The sequence below is a fragment of the Danio rerio genome, chromosome 7, assembly GCF_052040795.2.
Source record: "Danio rerio strain M-AB ecotype USA chromosome 7, GRCz13ab, whole genome shotgun sequence".
NCBI classification, from domain to species: Eukaryota; Metazoa; Chordata; class Actinopteri; order Cypriniformes; family Danionidae; genus Danio; species Danio rerio.
In genome coordinates, this window is record NC_141027.1 from 32499820 (window position 1) to 32523890 (window position 24071).

General features: G+C 36.4%; 1 protein-coding gene and 1 long non-coding RNA gene across 3 annotated transcripts in view; both read left to right on the forward strand.

Moving 5' to 3' along the window:
* Positions 1–24071, forward strand: part of lgr4 (leucine-rich repeat containing G protein-coupled receptor 4) — a 91231-nt gene that overhangs the window by 39417 nt on the left and 27743 nt on the right. For both annotated transcript variants that reach the window (XM_087259534.1, NM_001353862.1), the window contains exons 4-5: positions 13248–13319; positions 14162–14233. In XM_087259534.1, coding sequence (XP_087115660.1) covers positions 13248–13319; positions 14162–14233 — 144 coding nt within the window. The remainder of the gene's footprint in view (positions 1–13247; positions 13320–14161; positions 14234–24071) is intronic.
* LOC147836021 (uncharacterized) lies at positions 15756–22989 on the forward strand. The gene is made up of 3 exons (XR_015495820.1): positions 15756–16942; positions 16985–17172; positions 17232–22989. It is a non-coding gene; the product is annotated as an uncharacterized LOC147836021 (long non-coding RNA).

A 24071-nucleotide genomic window follows, 5' to 3' on the forward strand; every position in this document is an offset into this window, starting at 1 on the left:
TTTCAGGACCTCGGTTTAACGTCTCATCCGAAAGACGGCACTCACTGAGCAGTATTGAGTCTCCGTCACTATAATGGGGCATTAGGACCCACACAGACCACAGGTTGAGCACCCCCTGCTGGCCTCACTAACACCACTTCCGGCAGCAACCTACCTTCTCATCTGGTCTCCCATCCAGGTACTGACCGGGCACAGTACGCACATTATGTTTGCTCTCACTTTCTTTTGCAGTCTGAAACGCGTCAAACAAACAAAGCACCTAATTCGTTCCATGTTATTCACTTAATTTGCCCCACAGGATGTCTAATTGCATTTTTGCTTTGACTTTTCATGTAAATCACTTGCAGTTCATCCACGTCTGCTTACTGCACAATCTGCAAAATAATTTCCCACTACATGTAATGCTAAGATTGTAAGAGCGATTGTAAGAGCGAGGTGAGATGTTATTTTTCGAGAGACACTCGAATACTTCATGTTTGCTGCATATGCAACGTATAATATAAGTCTTGTTAAACAATTAATGATTAAAACAATCGAGCAAACTGACATAAATTCAATTTAATAATATGATTTGGAATTGGATGATTTATGAGTTTTTTTGTACTTTTTTTGCAATTATTTTGTTTTTAAATTAAGAATTTTGCAAGATTTCAAAACAATTGGGACTTTTTGTTGATTTTGCGTTTGATTTGGCTATCGCAAAATCACAGAAAATAAGGGGGTCTGCTTAAAGATACAAAGTAACAACCAATACGATACCATTCACCCCAATAATGATTCAGATCAGTTTTGAGTTCACACTTACAGATTTTTGACTGAATAGAATATGCATATTTGCCATGCTGACTGGAGAGAGGGCTCTGAGCTTGAAACGACCCTAACTTGTCTTATTCCCCGTGTCAGTTGAGAGATTGAGATAGGTGTCAGAGCGCAGTGTCTAACCTGACCTCAGAATGCACACCCAGCTCTGCTTTAAATTGGATTCAGGTGTAAAGGTATGGTGTTGGGGTGGTGAAGGGATATTGAAAGTTGAGATTAAATCGGACTTGGCACATGGTTGACTGTTTGTAGGGTTTTGGTCTTGTGCTGATTGGATAGAAAAGAATGATTAATAATAAATTGGCCTCGTCAAAACTTCTGTGCTCTTACCGAAATTTGTTAATAAAACATTTATTGCAATATGATGCAATATGAAAAAGTATGATTGCTTTTTTATGTCTTTAACTGTCAGGCTAAGCTCCGTCATACATATAGGCTACTATTATAACCATGCAGCTTTTCTATTGGACTTTATGACAGCTGTAAATTTTGTAGTCAGCTGAAAAAATAGCAGAACATTAGCACACCATAAGAGAGAACTGGTAAATGAAGCATTAAAATCACTAAAAAGTTAAAGTCACTAAATAAAAAAGAAATTAAACAGAAAAAATGTATAATACATTTACCCACATATGAAACATTCAGTTACTCATCTGAACTGAAACATTGATTTAATTTAAAAATGTTGAATTTTCTCTTTACAGTTACTGCTGCCATAAAAATATGTACAATTTAAAATTGCACATGAGACATATATAATGTCAACAACAAATATCTTAGCAAAATGAATATTTTACTTAGAATTATTGTTATATTCAATTAAAATTTATATGCATGACTTTCTATCATTTACGGATAAAAATATATACTTGTGATCACAGGTATACTGATGCACAGTATAGTGAATTGGAGAATGGTCTTAATCCTAATGGCGATGCATTTATCACTTCCAGAGTCCCAGTCAGTCAACCACTATAACCCACAGGTTTTCACATACACACGCTCTGAGTGACATGTTTTTCATCAAACCAGTGAAATTAAAAGAGGCTTACACGCTCTGTGACCAACCCTAACAAGAATAAGGTCTTCATAGGTCCTTTTTCTTTTTTTGGTGATAAAAAGAGTAAAAAAAATGAAACATCCTGAAACATAGTATCGATGCAAAGAACTAGAGATATTAAGATTTTGATATACTGGTGGGATGATGCGGTGGCGCAGTAGGTAGTGCTGTCGCCTCACAGCAAGAAGGTCGCTGGTTTGAGCCTTGGCTGGCTCAGTTGGCATTTCTGTGTGGAGTTTGCATGTTCTCTGTGCATTCGCGTGGGTTTCCTCCGGGTGCTCTCTACTGTCTAAAGACATGCGGAACAGGTGAATTGGGTTAGCTAAATTGTTCGTAGTGTATGTGTGTGAATGAGTGTGTATGGATGTTTTCCAGAGATAGGTTGCAGCTGGAAGGGCATCCGCTGCGTAAAACATGTGCTGAATAAGTTGTCGGCTCATTCCGCTGTGGCGACCCCGGATTAATAAAGGGACTAAGCCAAAAATGAATGAATGAATATTCTTGTGTATAAGAGATTTTTGTGCGTCTATTCTATGGCAAATGTAAACACAACAGGCTGCACAACAACTTTATAAATGTGACACGTCTTGGAGGAAAGAGCTTGTCAGTTTTCATGTTTTTAGATAGTCCTTCAGATGTTAGGATTTACTAAAGTGCACTTAATGAATTGGTATTTATTTTCAAACTTTTGTTTTTACTTACAGTAAAAAAATATGTTTAATTTGAACTAGAATATGCTGGAAAAGATATCTACAAATGAATTCTTTGATTATAGTTGTGTGTTTTTGCACTTTAATCTGATCTGCATTTAAAAATACGCTTAAAAGCAATTTCAAAAGGATTGTTTTTGCCCAAATGGATGAATAATAAGATTATTAAGAATAAGAAAATTCATTGATAAATATTTTGACTCCTTGGAAATCTATTAAATATAATACAGTAGGTTTTATAGGTTTAAGAGGACAACATTTAAACTTCTCCAAGTCATTTAAGTTATAATGTCATGTACCATGATAAAAGCTAGGGGTGTCAAAATTAATCGTTTCTTCGGTGCACTGCGATGCAGACGCGGACAATTCGGTATCGGTTCAGTAATAATCATAACCGGTTATTACTGACGGCATTTACCTCATATGCGCTCTGTCGCGAGGGAGGCGGTCGCGAGTATTTACAGCGCTTTAACTACTTAAAACTCATAAACTGTGCACAATTTCACTGTGTGTGTTTGCTGGATCAGTCTTTCACTGACATATACAACAATAGCCCCTATTTCACTGAGATCGAAAGAATGAAAGTAGCCTACTCCATTTCTTTCTCTCTCTCTCTCTCTCTCTCTCTCTCTCTCTCTTTCTCTTGCTCTCTTGCTCTGTCTCTCTCTCTCTTTCTCTCACACACACAGTGGCCCATTTGACCTGCTGGCGTGGCTTTTCTTCTCTTCTCGGCTGTTTTACAGCATTACTTTTGCATACAGAAACGAGCACGTGTCTGCAGAGTTTTCTCCACCGTGTCTATCATACATCAGCTGTGAGATCGCCGCTGCCGCCTGCCGCTTATCAGTATCAGTCATCTGTGAAGAACGCAGCGCGCAAAACCAATCGCAACCGTGTTTTTTGAGGGTGTGACCAATCAAAGGGGTGTAAGAGAAATAGACAAGGATCAGAAATTGAGCTGAATATTTATATTTGTTTATATTATTTGCTAAATGCTCGTTTTGTTTAGTTACAGTTTATATATCTGACTGTTTGTATTAAATGACAAAACTGTATTACAAATAGTATATAAATATAAATAGATTCATACATTTTAATACAAGAAATGCTGCTGTGAAGAAAATATAAAACTGTGTATGGAAAGCACCGTCAATGCACCGTGATGCACCGAAATATCGAATTGAACTGAATCGATGGCATGATAATCGTAACCGAACCGAACCGTGAGACTAGTGTAGGTTCACAGCTCTAATAAAAGCTTCAGTAATTATCAAATGACATTTGGTGCTTTCACATGCCTATTTGGTACATTCGTATTTTTATATATGTGCATGTATTATATAAAATATTCCAGTTATAATATTCTGAATGCCAAATTTTGCACTAAATGTGCATCGGATTCAATTTAACATTAGAATATAGGAAAAAAAAATCTAGCAAGGTACCATAGACCAGCACGGCTAGTTGTGTACGTCTTTTTTGTCTGTCACACCCATTACAGGTCTCTCAGTCTCTGCTAATGAGCTGATGATCTGAATCAGATGTTTTTGCTTGTGGAAAATGTGCAGAGCTGGTGGTCTTTCAGGAACGTGGTTGAGAAACAATGCCATAAACACACTAACTTGTAGATGGGAGTAATGACTTCCTGAAGATGTAGCATAGCTTTACCAAAATTCACAAAAAATCAATAAATTACAGAACATGCAAAAAAATATATATTTTTAAACCATAATATTATCTTACAGTATTACATTTTTCTGTATTTTTAATCATTGAAATTATGAGATTGATTAAAAGACAGCACAATATCTCCCACAAAGTTCTGAAAAGTATGAATGTGTAATGTGTGAGTAATGTACAAGTCACTAGAATATATAAATAAGCTAGCTGACTAAAGTAACAGATGTTCTTTTCAACATTAGTGGTGGCTCTTATGTAGAGGTGAAGGCACTGTGAGCAGAATCCCTATTTACAAAACACATTAACTCTGACTGTGCAGCAGCAGTGATGTGTATATGTGTGTGCGTGTTTGACCTGTGCGTGCTGGTAGGCATCGCTGTGGAGTGGAGGAACATTCTCTGCCTCAGAGTCATGCAGTCTTCTGCCATAACCACACATACACTCACTCTTACCTCCCTCTTCAAACATTTCCACCCCCTTTTGACAGATATAGAGCTGTCAAATATTAATTCGCTCTACATTTGTGTCTCTGGCTTGATAAGCTGGAGTAAAGAGATTGTGTTTGTTAGTTTTTTTTTACCTGTATTATTTTAAAATGTTATAATTTAGTTTTACCATAGGAGTGTATATATTTTTAACACAAGTTAATGATTTTAAAAATTATTATAATTTGAATTATTTTTTATAATTATGATTATTTTTTAACGATTTTTACAATAATAAATGTGTATGCATGCCTTAAAAAGCTGTTTATTGTTTTATCATTGTGCAATATTTTCTCTAGCAGTAAATTAATTATGGCTTAGGTCTGAGGTAAACCTTCAGTGATCTGTGTACCCCACGGCACATACCTTGCCAATGCAGTTGTGAGCATTTATACCACTTACTCTTCTGATACTGCTGTGGCAGTGAAGTCTAGTTTATAGGTTTATACTTGTGTCAAGTGATTAGCGTGACCCAAGGCGCCTGTCTTTCGCATAGTCTTGCATTTATACTTCTGCGTGCTATTGTGTTGCTCTGCAATAACACTTCTGAAACGCTAGCGGTCAGTGAAGTTTTTGTGTTCCTCTGTAGCTCTGTCTCATTTCAGAGGCGATGAGTCACTTTCAAAGGTGAGTCCATCGAAGTCCACAAAGGCTGTTTTGAAATGAGACAATCTAGCCTACAGTGAACGTATCTCGCCACCAGGCAACCGTAACAGCCACTTTTAATAAGCACTGATAAAATTTGTAATGACTTTTTTTAAAGTGATTTTAAAATTCATTTTAAGCGATTTCAAGGCAAAACAAAGTATACAGTAGCTGGAAATATATTTCCTTTAATCCATACATGTACACATAAAAATGTAAACTGTCTATAAAATCACTCTTTAGTAAGACATGTCATACTCTTTTTTTTTTTTTTTTTTTTTTTAACATGTGCTCAGTTATCCTAGTAAATTAAACCTAATTCATACATTTAGATCAGAGTTTTCTTTTAAAAACATCCTGCCATTATCATCTTTGCAGGTGTTTTGTTTCTGAATGCTACTTTAATGTACACGTAGCTAAAACTTGCTCATTCATTGACTGTAACCGGCAGACATGCAGCAACTTTAATCATAAAGGCCCGTGCACACCGAGAAGTTTTTTTGCTGGGAGTCAATGTGATCGTGCAGACCAACGTGGACAACGCCAGACATAAAAGTATCATTTTTTGAAGAAACGCCTCATGTTCGTTTTTTTTTGGTTTGTTGTGCTGCGTCAAAACCTTCTCCACCAATCAGATTGCCACTTTTGTGCACAGAGCTGCTGAAGTTACAGTAAACAGCATTTATAGGCGCTCAAGCGCAAACGGTCAATGCGAGCACACATTAAAGAAGATGTCCAGAGGCGTTATGAATGTGGAGCTGCTTATTGCTCTGGTGACCAATAATCATTTCTTTATCGCTAGAGCTGTAGCTGCTACTTGAACCATCTATAACAACAAGCATGTCAACTTCTTCTGTGTTACAAGCGAGTGTCAGAAGCTTAAAGTTGCGTAGTGCCATCTAATGTCAAGGAGTGATTTTGCATACTATTCTGCTCAATGCCAGTGAAAACGAAAAGCGCCCGAGTGAGTACGAGCCTTAAGGTAAATGCAAAACAAAAGTTTCCATCTGGAGCTCCTTCACGGGACTCGACACTCATTCCAACGGTTTCACGCGGCTCTCACCCCCGCCCACACTCATCATCGCTACCAAACTGACCAATCACAAAGCTTGTGCAACTCATCAATGCAATGTGTACTTAAATTGTTTCAGAGGTCAGCGTCAACCATGGTGAGGGGTATGCGACCGCACGAAGATCTATTAGGCAAAAAAGTATTCATCTGTAACTCCTCCCTGCGACTCGTTAAACACTCGTGCCACCGGCCTCGCTTTATTCCTATGGGTCTCTGCCCACTTTATACTTGTCTTCATTACCAAGCCATGCAACCTGAATTACAGTTTTTGAGGATGTGCGTATTAGGGTCCATGTCATGTATGCAAATGCAGAATTTTAAATTGGTCTTTAATATGAATAAGGGAGCATAAATGCAAAGTGCATAGAATGTAAAAAAAAAAGAAAAAAAAAAGAAAACTCTTGTCTAATGTAGTTCAAAACAAATATTGTTTTACTACAGGGATTACAGTTTATCATAAACACTTTTGACCTAGGGGAAAACACAGTATTCAGAGCCTGTGGTTTCTAATTGATGTCACCAATTTGAATCCAGCCTCAATGGATGTGCCTTAAACAATGAAGTTTAGACAGTGAAACACTGGATTGCATTTCCTTATTAATATGTTTATAATTGGTTTTATATTTGTAGAACAGTCTCAGAGTTGTTGGATGAACTCTTCAGAAGGTCACATGACAGTTGCTGCTCTCACTGAAGTGGTTACTAAAGCGGAGTAGCTCTACACGGCTCTGGCAACTCACTGACCACAGAATGAGACTTAGATTAGTTCCAGACAAATAAAGATCAGGGGTGACATCTCCCTGCTCACTGCATCTGACTGCTGAGCACTGACACCGAGTGTGTGCTTGACAATCCACCCATGCAGGCAAGCCTGGCCGGATCTGGTGGCTTTGAGACACAGCCAAACCAAAACGATGTAGAGCGAATGACATGGAAGGAGAGAACGTCTCTTTTTTCTGCAAGCTAACCCAACCACACTGGTGTGCCACAACAAATGTGTTTATGTAAACAAAAAAGCAGATGGGCTACAGTGGATTGTGTGAATGGGGTTTGTGTCATGGTTTGCATGGGACAGATTTTGTAAAATGTTGATTTAGTGGTTCATTATTTTTAACCTACTTTAGGTTTGTTTGGATGTTATTTATTATGTAGTTGTGCTCTCCATCTCTTGTCATTTTTGGATTGTTTTGCTGATGTTATATTAATAAATAATTTAGTTGGAGAACTTTCTCTGTTGTTTATGTTATGTTGTCTTAGAATCACGAGTCGTATTTAAGTAGGGACAGTAACAATACACTTTAAAAAATATCAATACAAACATCAATCAATAAAAAATAAAATAAAACTAATTATATTTGATTTAGCAAAGTCACACCAGTGCTAGTTGCACATCTGTCACATCCATAATGTCATTCATAAGGATTTTTTTTCCCCTCATAAATGCAAAAATGTAAAGTAAATTAAAATCAATCATTTTTGTTTTGTAGTGAGCCAACACTTTTGATTGGCATTATTTCTTTTAGATTGTGCAGTTAAATTCACAGAATTTTACTTTTTTGGACACATCACATGTTTATTTTTATTAAAAAATGTTAATAGATTGATATTTTTCTGTGGTTAGTTCTTTTGGAAAATATAAATATATACTTTCTCTGAATTAATATTTTTAGTTTTTACTGCAAATGTCACATCCATAATGCTGGAATTGCTCATCTGTGCTTTAAATGTTATTATTTTGTGTATTTTTTCTATAATTGTGTATATTTTATGCAGTTGCAATCCCCTACAAAATCATCCCAATCAATATAATTTTTTTTTCAAACAGTCATCTTGTGAAATTATATTCATGTATTAATATATTTTACAGTAAAAACGAAATATCGCAATGTCAGTTTTTTTCCAATACCATGAAGCCCTAGTTTAAAGTGATGCATTGTCTGGGTCGGTGTTGTATATTACAGTTCAAAATCTTTGTAATAAACTGCCACTATATTTTCTGTAATTTTACAGACTTTTTTTTCTCTCTATTAAAAGATTATACATTATATAATTCCAAACTACTAAAATGTCAATAAAAGTGACTTTGTTAAACTGTAGAGTTGAATTTTCAACATCAAAAGTCAACAGAGTAGAGAACAAGGTAGCATACTGCAATTCACAACCATAAATAAACGGAAAACACTTGTGAATCATGAAATTCAGAAAGTGTGAACAGATTTTTTAACAGTGTAGTATTCTTGCTGGGTTTTCTATCTGTGTTTTTTTTTTCTCTACTTCCACGCTTTGTGTGTGGCAATATTTCAACACTTAAAAGCTGAACCCCTATGATCATGCGGACTGATAAGCCACCCCTGTCATGTCCTTGCTGTCATGATTTCAGCTGTATTATCCAGCGTCTCTTGTTGTTTTTCTCTCTCCTCTGCTTTCTGTCTCTGTTTCTCTGTCTCCAGGTTCTCAGGTGAATAACAGAGACACCATGCCATAAGATAATTACCCCTAGACTTACATATATACTTTGGTATTAGAAGGGTGTGGTGGAGAGAAGGATGACAGTAGAAAGAGTCCAGCATCCTTTTTTTTTTCTCCAGTTTTTCATCTCAATGGCTTTTGCTCAGTTGACAGATGACCCTTGAAATCCATTTACATACTTGTCAGTGTTCATTGTACTCAAGTTCACATTGTTGGCTTGTTTTATTTTTGTGGAATTCTCTGATAATACTTGTTACAGATTAAAGCTTTGGAATATATTGTTTCAGCATTAACATTTGTATATTTCTGCTATTGTATTTAGCCATGCTTGCAGTTTATTCCATTTTAAGCAGACGCACTTTCCCACAAAATCACCCAATCATTCTAAAATATAAATATTCAAATATAGCCTTCACAATTTTCCATGTATTTAAGTCGTTTGGTAAAATTTTCATGTCACTGAAAAAGAAAATGTTGCAATGTAAGTAATGTACAATATGGTGCAGCCCTAATCCTCATATTGTAATATAAAGTGTGTACAAGGTTGTTTAAATTCAATTGACCAGCTGGTTATCAGTCCTTATGAATTCTTTATCTTCAGTTTCAGTCTTAGGCTTCTTGCTGTCAACCTGCTGGGGCACTTTTCCTCCTCTTTTCAAATTTGTTGTTAAATTCTAGTCAGTTTGATGACAAGTGCTTGTTTGTTCCCAGCATAGGTCCTGTGTCTGGTACTAATGGAGAGCAAAAAGTGTCTTCTACAGGTGGTTTGTTAGGCCCACTCACCATACACGAAGCACACTCAGAATTGCACAATGTTTTCTCAGAAACACGGGATGCTTGTAAGAAAGTGTCTGGTGCAAATAAATAGGTAGTGCTATTGTCGGACAATTGCATGAAACCAATGCATTTTCAGATGTTTCTTAAAAATGGCCAGACACTGTTTGCAAGTGAACGTCCTTTTGACTGATTTTGTGCCCCATTAGGGTGATACTAAGCAATGTACAGTAGCACATAAGGTTAAAGTAGTGGGCTTAAGTAAATGGGTGCAGAGCCTTTTGGAGGCAAATGACAGCGTCTTGAATTTGATGCGAGTGGCGATTGGCAGTTAGTGTGAACTGATAAATAAAGGTGTAACATGCACTCTTTTCAGTTCATTAAAGACCACTGTCATTGCATTATTAATCAACTACAGAGGCATGATTGTGTTGGTTGGGAGGACAGCCAAGAGAGCATTGCAATAGTCCAACCTGGACAGAGCTTGGACAAGCAGTAAAACAGCATGCTCTAATAGGAAGGGTCTACTCTTCCTGATGTTTTAATTCATTCAATTGTTTTTGAGTCTTTGTATAGACATAATAGGAGCTTTTAGCAGTCTTTCTGATGCTTTTTAAATAATATAGTGATATTAGAATTATATTGGAACGAGCGAAATTTAGAAATATATTGTGATATACATTTGAGCCATATTGTCCAGCCTTATGTTTGGATTTAATTTTGTTTTGATATCGAAGGTAGCAGACAGGAATAGGATTTGGCTTCATCAGGAGGATTTAAGGCATCACATTTCTTTGGACCATTGCAAGTAACCTTCTATATTAGTATTTTATTTCTCAATGTTGCTTTTCTTATAAACAATTATTGCTTTAGTGGTGATAGGGATCGCTTTTATTGCGTTGATGGGATCTCAGTGCATCTATTTTATTTGTATGTTACATTCTCCATGCCATTTATTTCACACATTCATCTAAGGGCCACCAAGGGCCAGTTGACACATCCTGATGCTGTAAACATCTAGATAAATGTGTACAGTCCAGCATTTCCTGTAATAAGAGGGGCAAATAGAAGACTTTCTTTTTTTCTGAAACACTGTGGACTATTTCTGCTCCTGACAGATAGAGAGGGAGATGATAAGAGAGTTAGGAGAGTGTGAGAGAGTTCTTTGACTCCAGTTTCAGTGGGTGATAAATCTGGTGTTAATCTCTCGGGCCTGATTTGGTGAAGTTATGTGCACCGTCTGCCCGCCTTGCCACACACAAGCAGACTCGCAAACTAGTCACCCTACATACAGCACGGGAAAAACCCATACGCAAAATTACATATTTGTATTTTTAAATAAAGCTCAACCTGTGTGCATTGTTTTCCACAGCATATCAAATGTAGACTTAATTCTCTCTGAATAGAAGGTGTCAAAATGAGTGTTGTTCAGTCCTAAACATATTTGAACAATCAGGGCTCATCTGCTTCACATCACATTCATTTCAGCCATCACATTCTAACACATCTAAAGTATTTGTGCTGTCCAATCAGACAGAGAGTCTCTAGAGGATTTTGCCAACAGAAAACAAGTTAGCACTTCAGGCGAGAGCAGCAGTTATCAGACACACCGCTGTCAGCACCGCAGATATGCACTGCTGTATGTATTGCACTCCCACACTGAACCTAAAGTTTGTTTATGGTTGACAAGCCACATAAAAGTTGACCCTTTGCTAAGTGATGCACAGCTTGGTTCTTGTTACCAATATAGACATGCTCTAGGCAATGTCTCTTAGGTGAACTGGAAAGTTCTGTAAACTTCATTATTTCAAGAAAATAGTGTGTGTGTGTGTGTGTGTGTGTGTTTAAATTGTATAAAAATAGCATATAAAAGTATCGTTCGGCAAGTCTGTCTGTTAAAAGTCCTGTGAAGTGCTTTGAAATGCATATTTTTATTCAATGTTTAACGTAATCTCAACTGAAACACGATTAGAGGGTGGGACATAGTGTAGCTCCTCCCCAAATGCCTGTAGCATTTCGTCTCATCAACGCTCTGCCAGTGAGAGCGGTTGAGCTCAAGCTCAACAAATGAACAGCAAATGAGAAGTGTCTTGAAGGGGGCGGGGCATGTCAGATACTAGAAAGCATTTCATTAGTTATAATTTAATTAGAAACTGAAGTTTGAGGTGACGTGACTAAAACCGTTAATCCATTTAGGCTTAAGGGACAAACTATAAGCTTTACAACAGTTTTCTGAACACAAATTTTGTCACTGTTTTGGAGCACACTACCTTATCGATGTCTTAAAAACTAACAATACTGATTCTAACGTCTAAAAAACTTGATTTTAATTTCATGAGAGCTTTAAATTCTAATAAAACAGTAATATTGTAAAGTACTAATTAGATAAACATTTCTAGTCTGTATATGTTTATAAAAATAATTTAATATAATTTCTTTTTATTTCTTTTGTAATATGAAGTTTGTTATTGTTATATAAAATAATTCTTATTGGGCAAATCACTTACAAATGAAGGTTTGTGACTGATTACACATTTTTATTTAAAAAAAATTACCTGTTTCTACCAGCACGTTCTATTTAGTGTTTATTTTTATTTATTTTATGTTATGTATACTGTGTTAGATTAATTGGGACTTGGCATAGCACTTGCATATATTATGACATGCTGAAATATTGACTGATATTTTTATCCAGTCTATAAACATTTAAAAATAAATGAAACTTAATGTAAATTAGGTTAAAGTAATGTTTTTACATGACTTAATTTACTTATAAACTGCACAGTATATTTTCTTGATATCATTAGTATATGTACAAATGACACTGTCGTTTAACTCTCGCCATTCCAGTTTTCATTCAGCATCTGGACTTATGCTGTACCAGCCGCACTGTAAACTAAAGACCGCGATTGGTAGAGCTTGTTGGTACAGTGCGCCTAAGCTATGGAGTGGTCTACCTATCAGCATCAGGAATGCCGCTTCACATGACTGTTTTAAGAAACATCTCAAGACTCACCTTTTTCTGTTGCTTTTAACTTATTTTTGTCAATTTAATCATTCAATTTTATTTTTCATATTTTATTGTCTTGTTGTGGTGCTTTTACTGTTTTTTCATAGTTTTGCTTTGTTACTGTTTGTCTTGTATGCCTTGTAGCGATTTGGGTCTGAAAAAAGCGCACTATAAATAAAATGTATTGTTATTACTATTATTATTTTTTTTATTATTATTATTATTATTATTATTATTATTATATTAAATGTATAGGCTTATTTTACAAGAAAAAGTTTGTGATTTAAGCTATATAATGGGTTATTTATATTTAAGTTCGTCACCATTTTACAACAACGTATCCAGCCTAGTTTAGAGTCAAAGCTATCCTTTGATATATAATAACTCTTTCTGTTCTCCTTCCCACTCATAACTTCACTCTCACACCCTTTGACACCCTTTCTCTATTATCCCATCAGAATATCTGACATTTTTTTGCTGTCCAGCTAAAATAAAGTATCTTTTCTCTCTCTTTTCCCCACAGACGTTTGGCTGGTAATGACCTTGCTTTCATCCACCCAGAGGCTCTGTCTGGCCTCCATCAGCTTAAAGTCCTGTAAGTATTTCTCTCTCTCACACACACACACACACCTCTATTTGATCCAGGCTTACTCGTTCACCCGGCGAGATGTTGTGCAGCACAGTGAGAGCGCAGTAGATCCTGCTGTGTGTTTTGTTGAGTTGTTAAGTGGCGTTGTGTAACTAACAAGAATTTCACTGCTACCGGATCAGCAAGTCTGTCAGTGTCTGATGGAGTACCTTTCATCGTGATGCGTTCTCCCCCTTCTCTCGCCCTCTTTGCCGCAACTTATATTTGGCCTTTCAGGTGTTTGGGAGCCAATTCAAATGCTGCTTATCAGCCACCTGGTCCCCTCAGCCACGCTTTACATAAAGCTCATTTTTCCTCTTCCTGTCTTCGTCCTGGGCTGCTTCAAAGCCCTATGGTGCTCGTCCAGACACTGCTGCGGGGAATTGGGAATGTGTAAGGGAAACTTATCGCTTGGACCAAAAGCCAAAGTCATTGGAGCCGTAGATGATTCTGCAATATTTCTATTTACTGTGGTCATGTGTGTTTGAACGCCTCCTGACTGGGCTCTGTGCCGTTGTGTGTGTGTGTTGCGGCCTGGCACTGAGTGGGAAAAGCTGTCCTCGTGGCCTGTGCCATTTGAGTGACGCCAGAGAGCTGATAGTATAGAGGAAGCAAGATATGCACCGTGATTAGCTCAGAGCAAGACACACACATACATTCATATACATGAATAGAGCTGTCTGAGCTCATGATTTGTGGAGAAATATGGGAGAGAAGTGTTTTTCTGTTCTGTTGTGCTATGATGTCAGATAGATGTATCATTCAGGTAAACCCAGAATATAATGGTAGTTTTTGTACTTATTTTTCAGGATGCTTCAGAACAATCAGTTGAAGACTGTCCCCAGCGCAGCTCTCAAGAATCTTAATGCCCTGCAGTCTTTGTAAGCATCTCTTTTTTCTCTCCTCCATCTCAAACAAACATAATTCAGTATACACAATTGTTGATTTTAATGATAATTATTTATGTTAATGTTAATGATAATTAAACAATTTTTCCATCAAGAGAAGAAAACTAAACAAGCTATTTTCTGATCCCTACTACCAAGCTATCCCTACACAGACCTGGGAAACAACAATTAACCAGTTTCACTATTGACCACACTTTAATTTGTTATGGTTAATTAATCGTAAAAATTCTCAATACAGCGTTTCTGCATGGAACAAAACTGCTGCAACTTAACAAAGTTATGCCAACTGTGCGCTAGTTTAATGTTTCAAACTTGTACACCGAGGCTAATACACATGCACACTGGATGACTGTGGCTGAGGCTATTGACTAAGGGCCGTTCACATGCCAACAGCTAGATCTCTGCAACTCTCACACGATCGCTCACTGAATCTAAGCATTGCTGTACCCGGTCAGTACCTGGATGGGAGACCGCATAGGAAAGCTCGGTTGTTGCCAGAATTTGTGTTAGTGAAACTAGCAGTGGCCCTCAACCTGCGCTCTGGGTCCTAACACCCTAGTATATTGATGGGCACACTATACTGCTCATTAAGTGCCGTCTTTCAGATGAGACGTTAAACCGAGGTCCTGACTTTCTGTAGTCGTTAGAAATCCCAGGATGTCCTTTAAAAAAAGAGTAAGCATTTAACCCCAGAATCCTGACCAAATTTGTCCATCATGGCCTCTTAACCATCCTATATCATAATTGGATTCATCACTGTCTCCTCTCCACCATTCAGCTAGTGTGTGGTGTGCGGTCTGGCACAGTATAGCTGGCGTCGCTTCGGGATTTTCCCCAAAATACTGTAAAGTGCTTTGAGTGTCCAGAAAAGCGATATTGGTAAAAGAAGTAAGAAATTATTAATTTGCCACCTCACCTCTCCCTCCCTCTCTCTCTCTCTCCTCCACACTGTCCCATAATGACAATCACGCATACATATTTGTAGGCATTAAATAAAGGATATTTAATATTTAAATATTTATAGTCTCCTATTTAAGTGCATTGTTTTTTATGATGGTATAACGGTATTGAGACTGACACAGTTGCTATTTTTAGATCCCGCATATACCATATTACCGGATTACCGCCCAAGCCTACTGAGCAGCAATAAACAACAGTTTTCATAGTTTTTTCTAAACTAGTAGTGTTTTAAAATTTATGAATGCATAATAATTGTGATAACATGAAACCAGGACTATAATTGTACAAATAACATCTATAATTGTTGCATCCCTAACACAGACACATTAAATTAGTCTTCTCTGACTTCTCGCTCTTGATTGTACGAACACATAAGCATATTCCAGATTAGCGCTTTACAAATTAATCATGATTAGTGGCATTTAAAATAAAAGTTTGTTTCGATAAAATTTATCGTGTGTGTATTGTGTCTGTTTATTATTTATATATAAATACATGCATGCATATGTTTGAGAACATGTTTATTTATATTAAAATATAAAATATATATGTATATGACACAATTATCTTATATATTCAAAATTATAAGTAAATTTAAAATATGTATGTGACAAAAAATGTAGTTTATTTCCTATGTGTTTCACATATACATAATAAATATATATAACACGCACACATATATTCTGTCAAAACAAACTTTTATTTTGCATGCGATTAATTGCAATTAACCTTTGTCTAAGACTTATTCCAGTATAACTTTCTTGTCGAGTACCCTAAGAAACTGTTGTTTATGTCTTAAGTGAACATTAACAGAACTCAGATGTGTATCATTAAAGTAGACCCATGCATTGTCTTAAAGTAAACCCTACTAACTAGTGTCTTTATGTTTAATGTAAAAAAAAAAAAGCCAAAGATTAAATCTTTTAATGCTCTTGGCCAAATCACTTTAATAATTAATAATGTTTTAACAATCTATTAGTTTTGTGTTAGTTTTTTTTTTTTTCAAATCGATTTGTAACTAAAATTCTGTTGTCTCAAAAAGCTTATTTATTAGATAGAAGATAATATAGTTTAAAATTGCAGTGGAAATGTTAGTCGGTAGGGATGGGCGATATCTTATCATTTGCAATACGCTAGTAAAAATTCTTCTGCGATAAGAACTTGTCTACCCATGATAATAACGATGGGTCAGGGCTGTACAGTGTGGTAAAAATCAGTCTGTGCAATAAATGAAAGTACTACAGCAGCACATGTTTACAGATGCAGTCTAACTTTCAGATATGGTTTTGTATCACACCATGAGGAAGAAACCATACTATTTTATAATACAGTGTTAAAGGCTATGCCGATTAACATTCCATCAGACATATTCTTTAAACTTAAAAAAATTGATGAGTAATGGCTCAAAGAAGATGGATAAAACATATATTGCCTCAATTATGCATCTATTGTCTTCATGTTTGAAGCATGTCTGTCTTCTTTTTACTCAGCTACTTAAATATCTGGATGCGTTTATTTGTGTGATGTTGATGTGGAGTGATGTGCAATACACCTATTTTGTTAAAAAAGATAGTACTTCTCGTCCAAAGATACTTTTTTCCTGTCTCTCAGTGCAAAACATATCTATTACCATCATGAATATCATGAATTATTGTCATTGATGCTCCCAATATACAGTACACTATTCACTTGTATTAGCCAACACAGAGACTGGATGCAATGGTATTCATCTAAAAATTATAGCATTTTGCCAGTTACATGGAGTAATATGTTGTGAGTTTAGAAATATAATCTTATTTCGTCTGAGTTTATTACTAATATAAATAATAAACAGGGCATCAAGAAACATTTGCTTAGTACAAGTATGTGTGTGTGTGTGTGTGTGTGCGCGTGTGTGTGTGTGTGTGTGTGTGTGTGTGTGTGTGTGTGTGTGTGTGTGTGTGTGTTTGTGTGTGTTTGTGTGTGTTTGTGTGTGTTTGTGTGTGTGTGTGTGTGTGCTTGAGTGTTTGAGTGTTTGAGTGTCTGTCCTCTAAATGTATGTCTCATTGAGATCTAGACCAGCTGCTGTTTCTGCCGAAGGACAATGTATGTTTAAAAAATCAGCTCTAAACCATTATCACCTCTCCAGATCTCTCTGTCTCTCTGTGTCCCACCCCCTCACGTCGTGTGTTTTTCCTCTCTGTTTCCCTGTGGTGCTGAAGTAATGTATTTTGGCACAGTCCGTCTGCTTTTGGAGAAGGCCTCAGAGAATGACCTGTCAATCAGTGTGCTTTCTGTCCCACAGCATGGATGATGAGTGAAAGAGTGGGATACAGTCAGAGCAGAGGTCAGAGTGCTGCGGGATTGTGTTCACCCTGCAGGCTTTCTCCACAGGTTCTTCAGCTGCGCTAATCAGGCTACCAAAAATAAAAACTCTTCTTAATTACATTGACATGGCTGCGGGGAACAAGGTGGAGACAAAGCCTGGAGGAAACTACCGAAAACCCCCTTTACTTGCAGTAGTTCTACTTGATGACAGGTGTTTGATTGACTAATTATTTCTTTGGTTGCAGCTTATGAACTGATCTAAAACGGAATATTCTTCCCGACAGTTAACCAACAATCCCCATTTTAAATTAGGCTTGTTTTTAAATAAGTATGATTTATATCAGGGCTATTCAATTGGCGGCCCGCAGGCCGAACCCGGAATTTTTTTTCCGGCCCTCCAATTTGTGTGACTAAGACATCAAAAAAAATTTTGTTCAGTCAAAAAACAGTCGCTATAATGTAGATAAGAAGTGACATGACTGTTCAATACAGCACGAGCTGAAGTTAAAGACTGCGCAGAGAGTTAGTCACCTGACATTAAGCAAGTGGCACGAGCAGCCTAAAACATTTATATATGATTGTAGAAAATGCATTTTGTATAATGCACTGATATTGTTAATAGGATGCAATGATTAGCCAATTTCACTATTAACCCGGATTTTATACATTAAAGGCTTCTCAACGCCGCATTTCTGTTGCATGGAAAAAAGCTGCTGTAACAAAACAAAGTTATGCCAATAAGCACACACACTGGATTAACTATAGCAGCAAGCCGTTGACATATTGCATCTTTTCCACACGCAAGTTCATTATTTCCAATGGAGAAGTGCGCATATTGGGAGTGTTGCACGCACGGCTCGCAAGCGGACCGACGCACTCGTGCCCTGCAGGCGCACATGGTAGAAATGATCTTTAACTGTAGTGGTGAGAGTTGTACGGGGCATTTAGTGCAATGTAAACAAGAGATATGTTAGACAAATTATTGCAAATCATTAAAATAATAATGTATGAATGCAGATAATAACAACAGTTCATTTGAATTCTTACGCATGGTAAAACAACAATAATAATATTAGGCCTATGTGAAGGTCTACTGTTGGTTAAAATGCTACATTTTGTATAGACTTTGAATGGTAGACTTAAATAAACTTTAAACATGTCCTGGTTGTTAATTCACAGTAGTGATTACATCGGAATCACTATTTTTGATCACCATTGTTTTCACTGGCAAACTGAAACTTTTTTTTTTATCGGATTCCCTCTTGCATTATACATCATATAGGCTAAAGTAGTTATAATGACACCATTAAACATTTATTCTCATGCACAACACTGTTTTCGCTATGAAAAAAAAAAAACGCTTGTCATAATAAACTAAAAATGCGACATAATTTAAATGATGTTCGCACTTTCGGTTTTACTTTTGATGCCAAGTGCATTCATATCATAGCTGCCATCACTTTGAGAGAAAAAAAGCATACATGCAAATCATACTTCCCATGTGGCTCCCAAATGATCGCTCTGTCCAACAAATTGATTGTTATTTACAACTTTATTACCTGTTATTCACAGCCTATGCAGGTTCTGTTCACTAAAATAGACATCATTGGTGGGCGACTGTCTTCTTGGTAGTAAAAAATCTAGAATATGTCATAACGACAGAAATTACATTTTGGGTGAATTTTACCTTATAAATACAGTATGTGACACTTTTAACACCATTTGGAGGTGTTGCTTAGCATTATATATAAAACAATGTGAAGACTTGTGTGCGACCACCTTTACGCTTCTCTTCTTACCTTGAAAATATAACTGGCTGAATCATAGAAAAGCAGAATTAAGATTGTGTGTTAAGTCGAATCGAGGTCTTTTTTGATTAATCATGCAGCCCTATATGGGTGTTTCCCAGTGCTGGGTTGGTAAGGGCATCAGGTGCATAAAACATATGCCAGGATAATTGGTGGTTCATTCTGCTGTGGTGACCCCTGATACTTCAGGGACTAAGCTGAGGGTGATTTATTGATCTTTTTGTGACATGTTTTTAAAAGCACTGCATTAAAAATGTTGTGGTTATTGGTAACTCATGCTGGCAAGCCATTACAAAAATTTGAGCTACAAACTGCAAATACTCCAGTCTTCAGAGTCACATGATTTAAACCGAACAACTCTAAATATGCCATTTTGGTTTTATTTTACATTTTTCAGGATACTTTGGTAAATATAACATTCAAAAACTTTAACTAAAAGTATTTATTTAAAATCGTTTTTTACATTATAAATGCTTTACTGTCATCTTTGATAAGTTTAATAACTCTTTGCTGAATAAATGTATATTAAAATTAAATAACTGTTGGTCAGATTAACAAATGTTGTCTTTACAGTAAATAAAAATCAAGTTTTTCCATCCAAAGCTAAAACATTAATATTATGCAGTTTAAAATTAATATAAGCATGTGTGAAAACATGCACCTTTTTTGTTGTTTCATGCAACCAAGAATAACACAGCACTACTATTAATCATACATTTTAATAGCTGTGTGTATGAATGTCAGCTTTTATCTGTCTGAGTACTCTGAAAGAGAGGTGTTCATTTCTCAACAACTATAAAACGCAACCTTTTTCCTGTCAATATATCACCCATTAACAGCCAGTGTTTACATTAAATCTTGTTAAACTTGGATCATTTCAAGTGCACTGCAGACTGCTTTTCCCTCCATGTAAATGATTCTTTTATTGAATGTTACAGTTACTGTTTACTGTTTTTCCTTTCTCAGAAATGGCATTTTGAAGGATTTCATGTGGCCAGAATTTCTTTGCATCCCTAGTTAGGGCAGTTTATGCTATGGATATTCTTTGGAAAAGCCTCTCTTTACTCAGAACATTTTCCAAAGCCACAATTATAATCTTACGTCCATCTATAATTTCAAGTGGCCGTCTGTGCCACAGTTTGCAGTGAACCAGTAAACATTGCTGCCTTCTAACCTCAAAAGTCACTCCAGTGGTTTGCCAGTTAACAGACCAGAGAGCAATTCATTATCATAAACAATTATTCTCCAGTCTTCTTGAGCGCTAAAAGCTACAATCTGGTATGTTTTCAAAATTCCTTATGAAGTGATAAATCGTCGCAAATGATAAGCCGCTAATTTGTTACATTATAACAGCTTTCATGGCCAAACTTCTCCTTTTAGATACACGTCTTAAATTAATATCCTTCTCTCTCTCTCTCATTTATGCCACTCAACCCTCTTGACTGTCTGTGAATGCTGTACTGTGTGTTTGTCATTGTGTTGCACGCTCACGTTTGGCAGCGGCTGATGTTAAAACATGCCCAGATCTGCACATTCAAAATAAGCATGCAGCAGCAGACAGATTCATATCTCCATAGATAAGAGCCACCTGAGTCGACTCCTGAATTATGATTCAGTTCAATTCACAAATCAACCGTCCGTTTTTAAATCTATAAGGGACTGTGAAGGCCAAAGTGTGTCATTCCTTTACTGATTTCAGTTTGCTTATCAATCATCAGCATTGCGTTATGACATTGTGTGAGCTTCATGCTGTGTAGAACAGAGAATTAAACATTCTTGAATGTGCCAAAGCCCAACATGAGCCAGAGTTCCTGTCCAAAAGTACACGTCAGTTTAGATGATCTCTAACCGTAGCTCACAAATGCCTTGCAGTCCTAATTTTTTTTTCCCTAAAGAAAATTGCACTCAGATTTAAATAAAAGGGTGAAATACATGCTTGAGAACTGGTTTTCACTCACTGTTGATTGGTTAGAATGTGCAATCTTTAGTTCTCATTTCCCAGAATGGCCTGAGAGAATACAAAAAGTTTATTTAACAAGCGAGACTAAGCTTAAAGTACACTGTACACATACAGTTCCAGGCAGAACTATTGTGAACAATTATGAGCTGTGTTTATATTTTCGTTTAGTTGATCCACGATGCTGTAATTTATTTCCATTACACAAAGGCATTCATAAGCTCCCCAACTGTGTGTTTCTTTTGCCCAACAGTAAGCTGAGCAGCTCGCTATTTATGCAGAGTTTGAAAGACCAGATGAAATTAAATTCCCGTTTGTTTTGGTAGTGCACTTGTTAGGTGTAAAATTAATATGTGGTTTAAAAAAAATGTTAATCAACAGAAAAAAAATATATGTTGGTAATCTTTAATCAAAAGTTTGCTTTTCTTTCCGCTCCAAAAAGTGCAAGGGATTGTTAGCCACCAATAAACTTCCAGTAAAAGGTATCGATAAGGTAATTTAATTCAAATATAATCAGTTGTATATATATAATCAGAAATAAAAGATAGGTGGCTGGCGAGTGCAGAAACTCCATTGAAAATACTGTGTTAAAATAAGTTTAAATATTTTAAAGACATGACGCGGAACAATGGAATTTAATTCAGTGCTTCCTGTCCTGTCTGAGACCCACTTTTATTGTATCTCAATCAGACAGTGAAGATTATTGATTTGTAAAGAAATCAAATCTTAAACACAGCGTTTTTGTAATGGCATGAAAATTCACTGGAAGCACTTGAGCTGCGTACTGAAGATTAAAAGTCCTTATGCATATACTCCATTGCAGTTGTTCTCTGATAATGTCAGTTTCAGAGCTTGGGCGAAATATGCTTAGCCACAGCCCTCTAATGTTAATTTGCTTTAAGTAAAAGATTAGACTAAATGCAGAAATTTTAAACTCAAGTCCCTATTCCGTATTTAATTTCAGTTGGAAATTCATCATAAATAAAAGTCTGCAGCAAATTCGGTTTATATCGACTTATTGAACAACAATATAGATTTAAATGTCTTTGTATAAGTACTTTATGTTCTACCTTTATTTTGATAACAGAAGTGCTAAACTGAACATTTTATGCAACTTTATAGGCAGATTGATGCTGTAGTGTGCGGAAGTCACTTTGTCAAAATCCACAATACTAGTTTGCCAATGATTCCCTCAAACCTTTCCTACACTATAAAAAAATCTGTTTCTGGCAGCTGGGGTGCCGGAAAAAAACAGTAAATAACATGCGTTAAATTATAGAAATTTACGGTAAAATAGCAGACATTAAATTACAGATATTTACTTATATTTAAATTTTTGGTAAAATTTTGTAATTTATCAGCCGTTATTTTACTTTTTTTTTCCGGCAACCCAGCTGCCGAAAATAAACCGTAAAATTACAGATTTTTTATACAGTGTGGGTTTTTCAAAATAGGTTTTTTACATTATTAAATAAAGATCGATAGTAAATTCTTAACAAGATTAAACTTGAACATTTAGCTCTACAGCTTAAAGTCGGAACTCTTATGCAAACATTCTTATGTAGTTATTTATTAGAAATACACTTAGCAGTAAATAAACAAATATAAACAATAAGCATAACAGCTTTGAAATATGTTCTTTTAATATTGCAGTTACCCCGCATGAACATATAATCCTGCATTTTAAATTGCTGTCTAAAAGTAAAAATCTAAAAACATGGTAAAAAAACAGGCTGCCGCGACATTGTCAACATTGTCAGTTGGGTTTAGGGAAAGTGGGTGGTTGAGAGGATCAGTCAGTCAGTCAGTCAGTCAGTCGACCGCGGACTCTAGTGGATTTATGCAAGAACGGCAGGTGTGAATGGCACTCCCAAGAGAAATTTGAGATCTTAAAAAGCATACACGTATTTGCGAAAACAAAAACTGCAAAAATTGTAGCTCCTTGGATGTATTTGGCAATCTCCAGAAATGTAATTGGTGTACGGAATTAGAATGAGCCTGGGTAAAAAAAATACAGATGAATTCAATATGGTGGATGTTGGTTTAAATAGCTTTGAATGTTCAGGAGCACTGCATGTTTTGTATAATAATATAAATTTGGTTTTTTTTTTTCAATAAATACTTATAGATATCGCTCCTGTTAGGTCAGTTCAGTTATGTTTGTGTGATGATCCCTCAGCAGTTAACAGCAGGTAACAGAGCATGTATGTATGTTGCCTTATTTCATTTCTATGCTTGTTCACCTTTTAGTGGCAAGGCTGTAAAGCGCAGTTCTTGTTCTAACTGAGATCTACACCTACGCATGATCCAGCCTTTTGTGTGCTTAATTGTATAATCTTCAGGGGAGGGAGAGTATAGCTTAGTCAGTGTCAGCCATTCATAAACAGGAAGTCACCACCCCACCGTTATTACCCATCAAGCCCTTCCTCCCTGTGATTGGCTCCCGTTACAAATCTCAGTGTCCTAATTTAGAATAGGAAGTAGAAATAGAAAATTCTCCACATGACTTGCGCACTATATCCGTAAGCCTTGTGAAGTCATATGCAACGCACGCTCGTTGATGAATATATAAACACTGAGTCAGCTCTTTCAAGCATCTACAGTATTTGACACAGCACTGTTTATTTCAGTCAAAAGCCCTCGGGCCTGAAAGGTGTGGTCCCCTTTTCTCATAAAACCATTGAAGGGGCCCCGGTGAGGGCCCAGGGCTCCCACCTGGGCTGTGTGAAAAGAGAGGCCAGTGTAGTGAGATCATGGAAACGTCTTGTGTTTCTTTAAC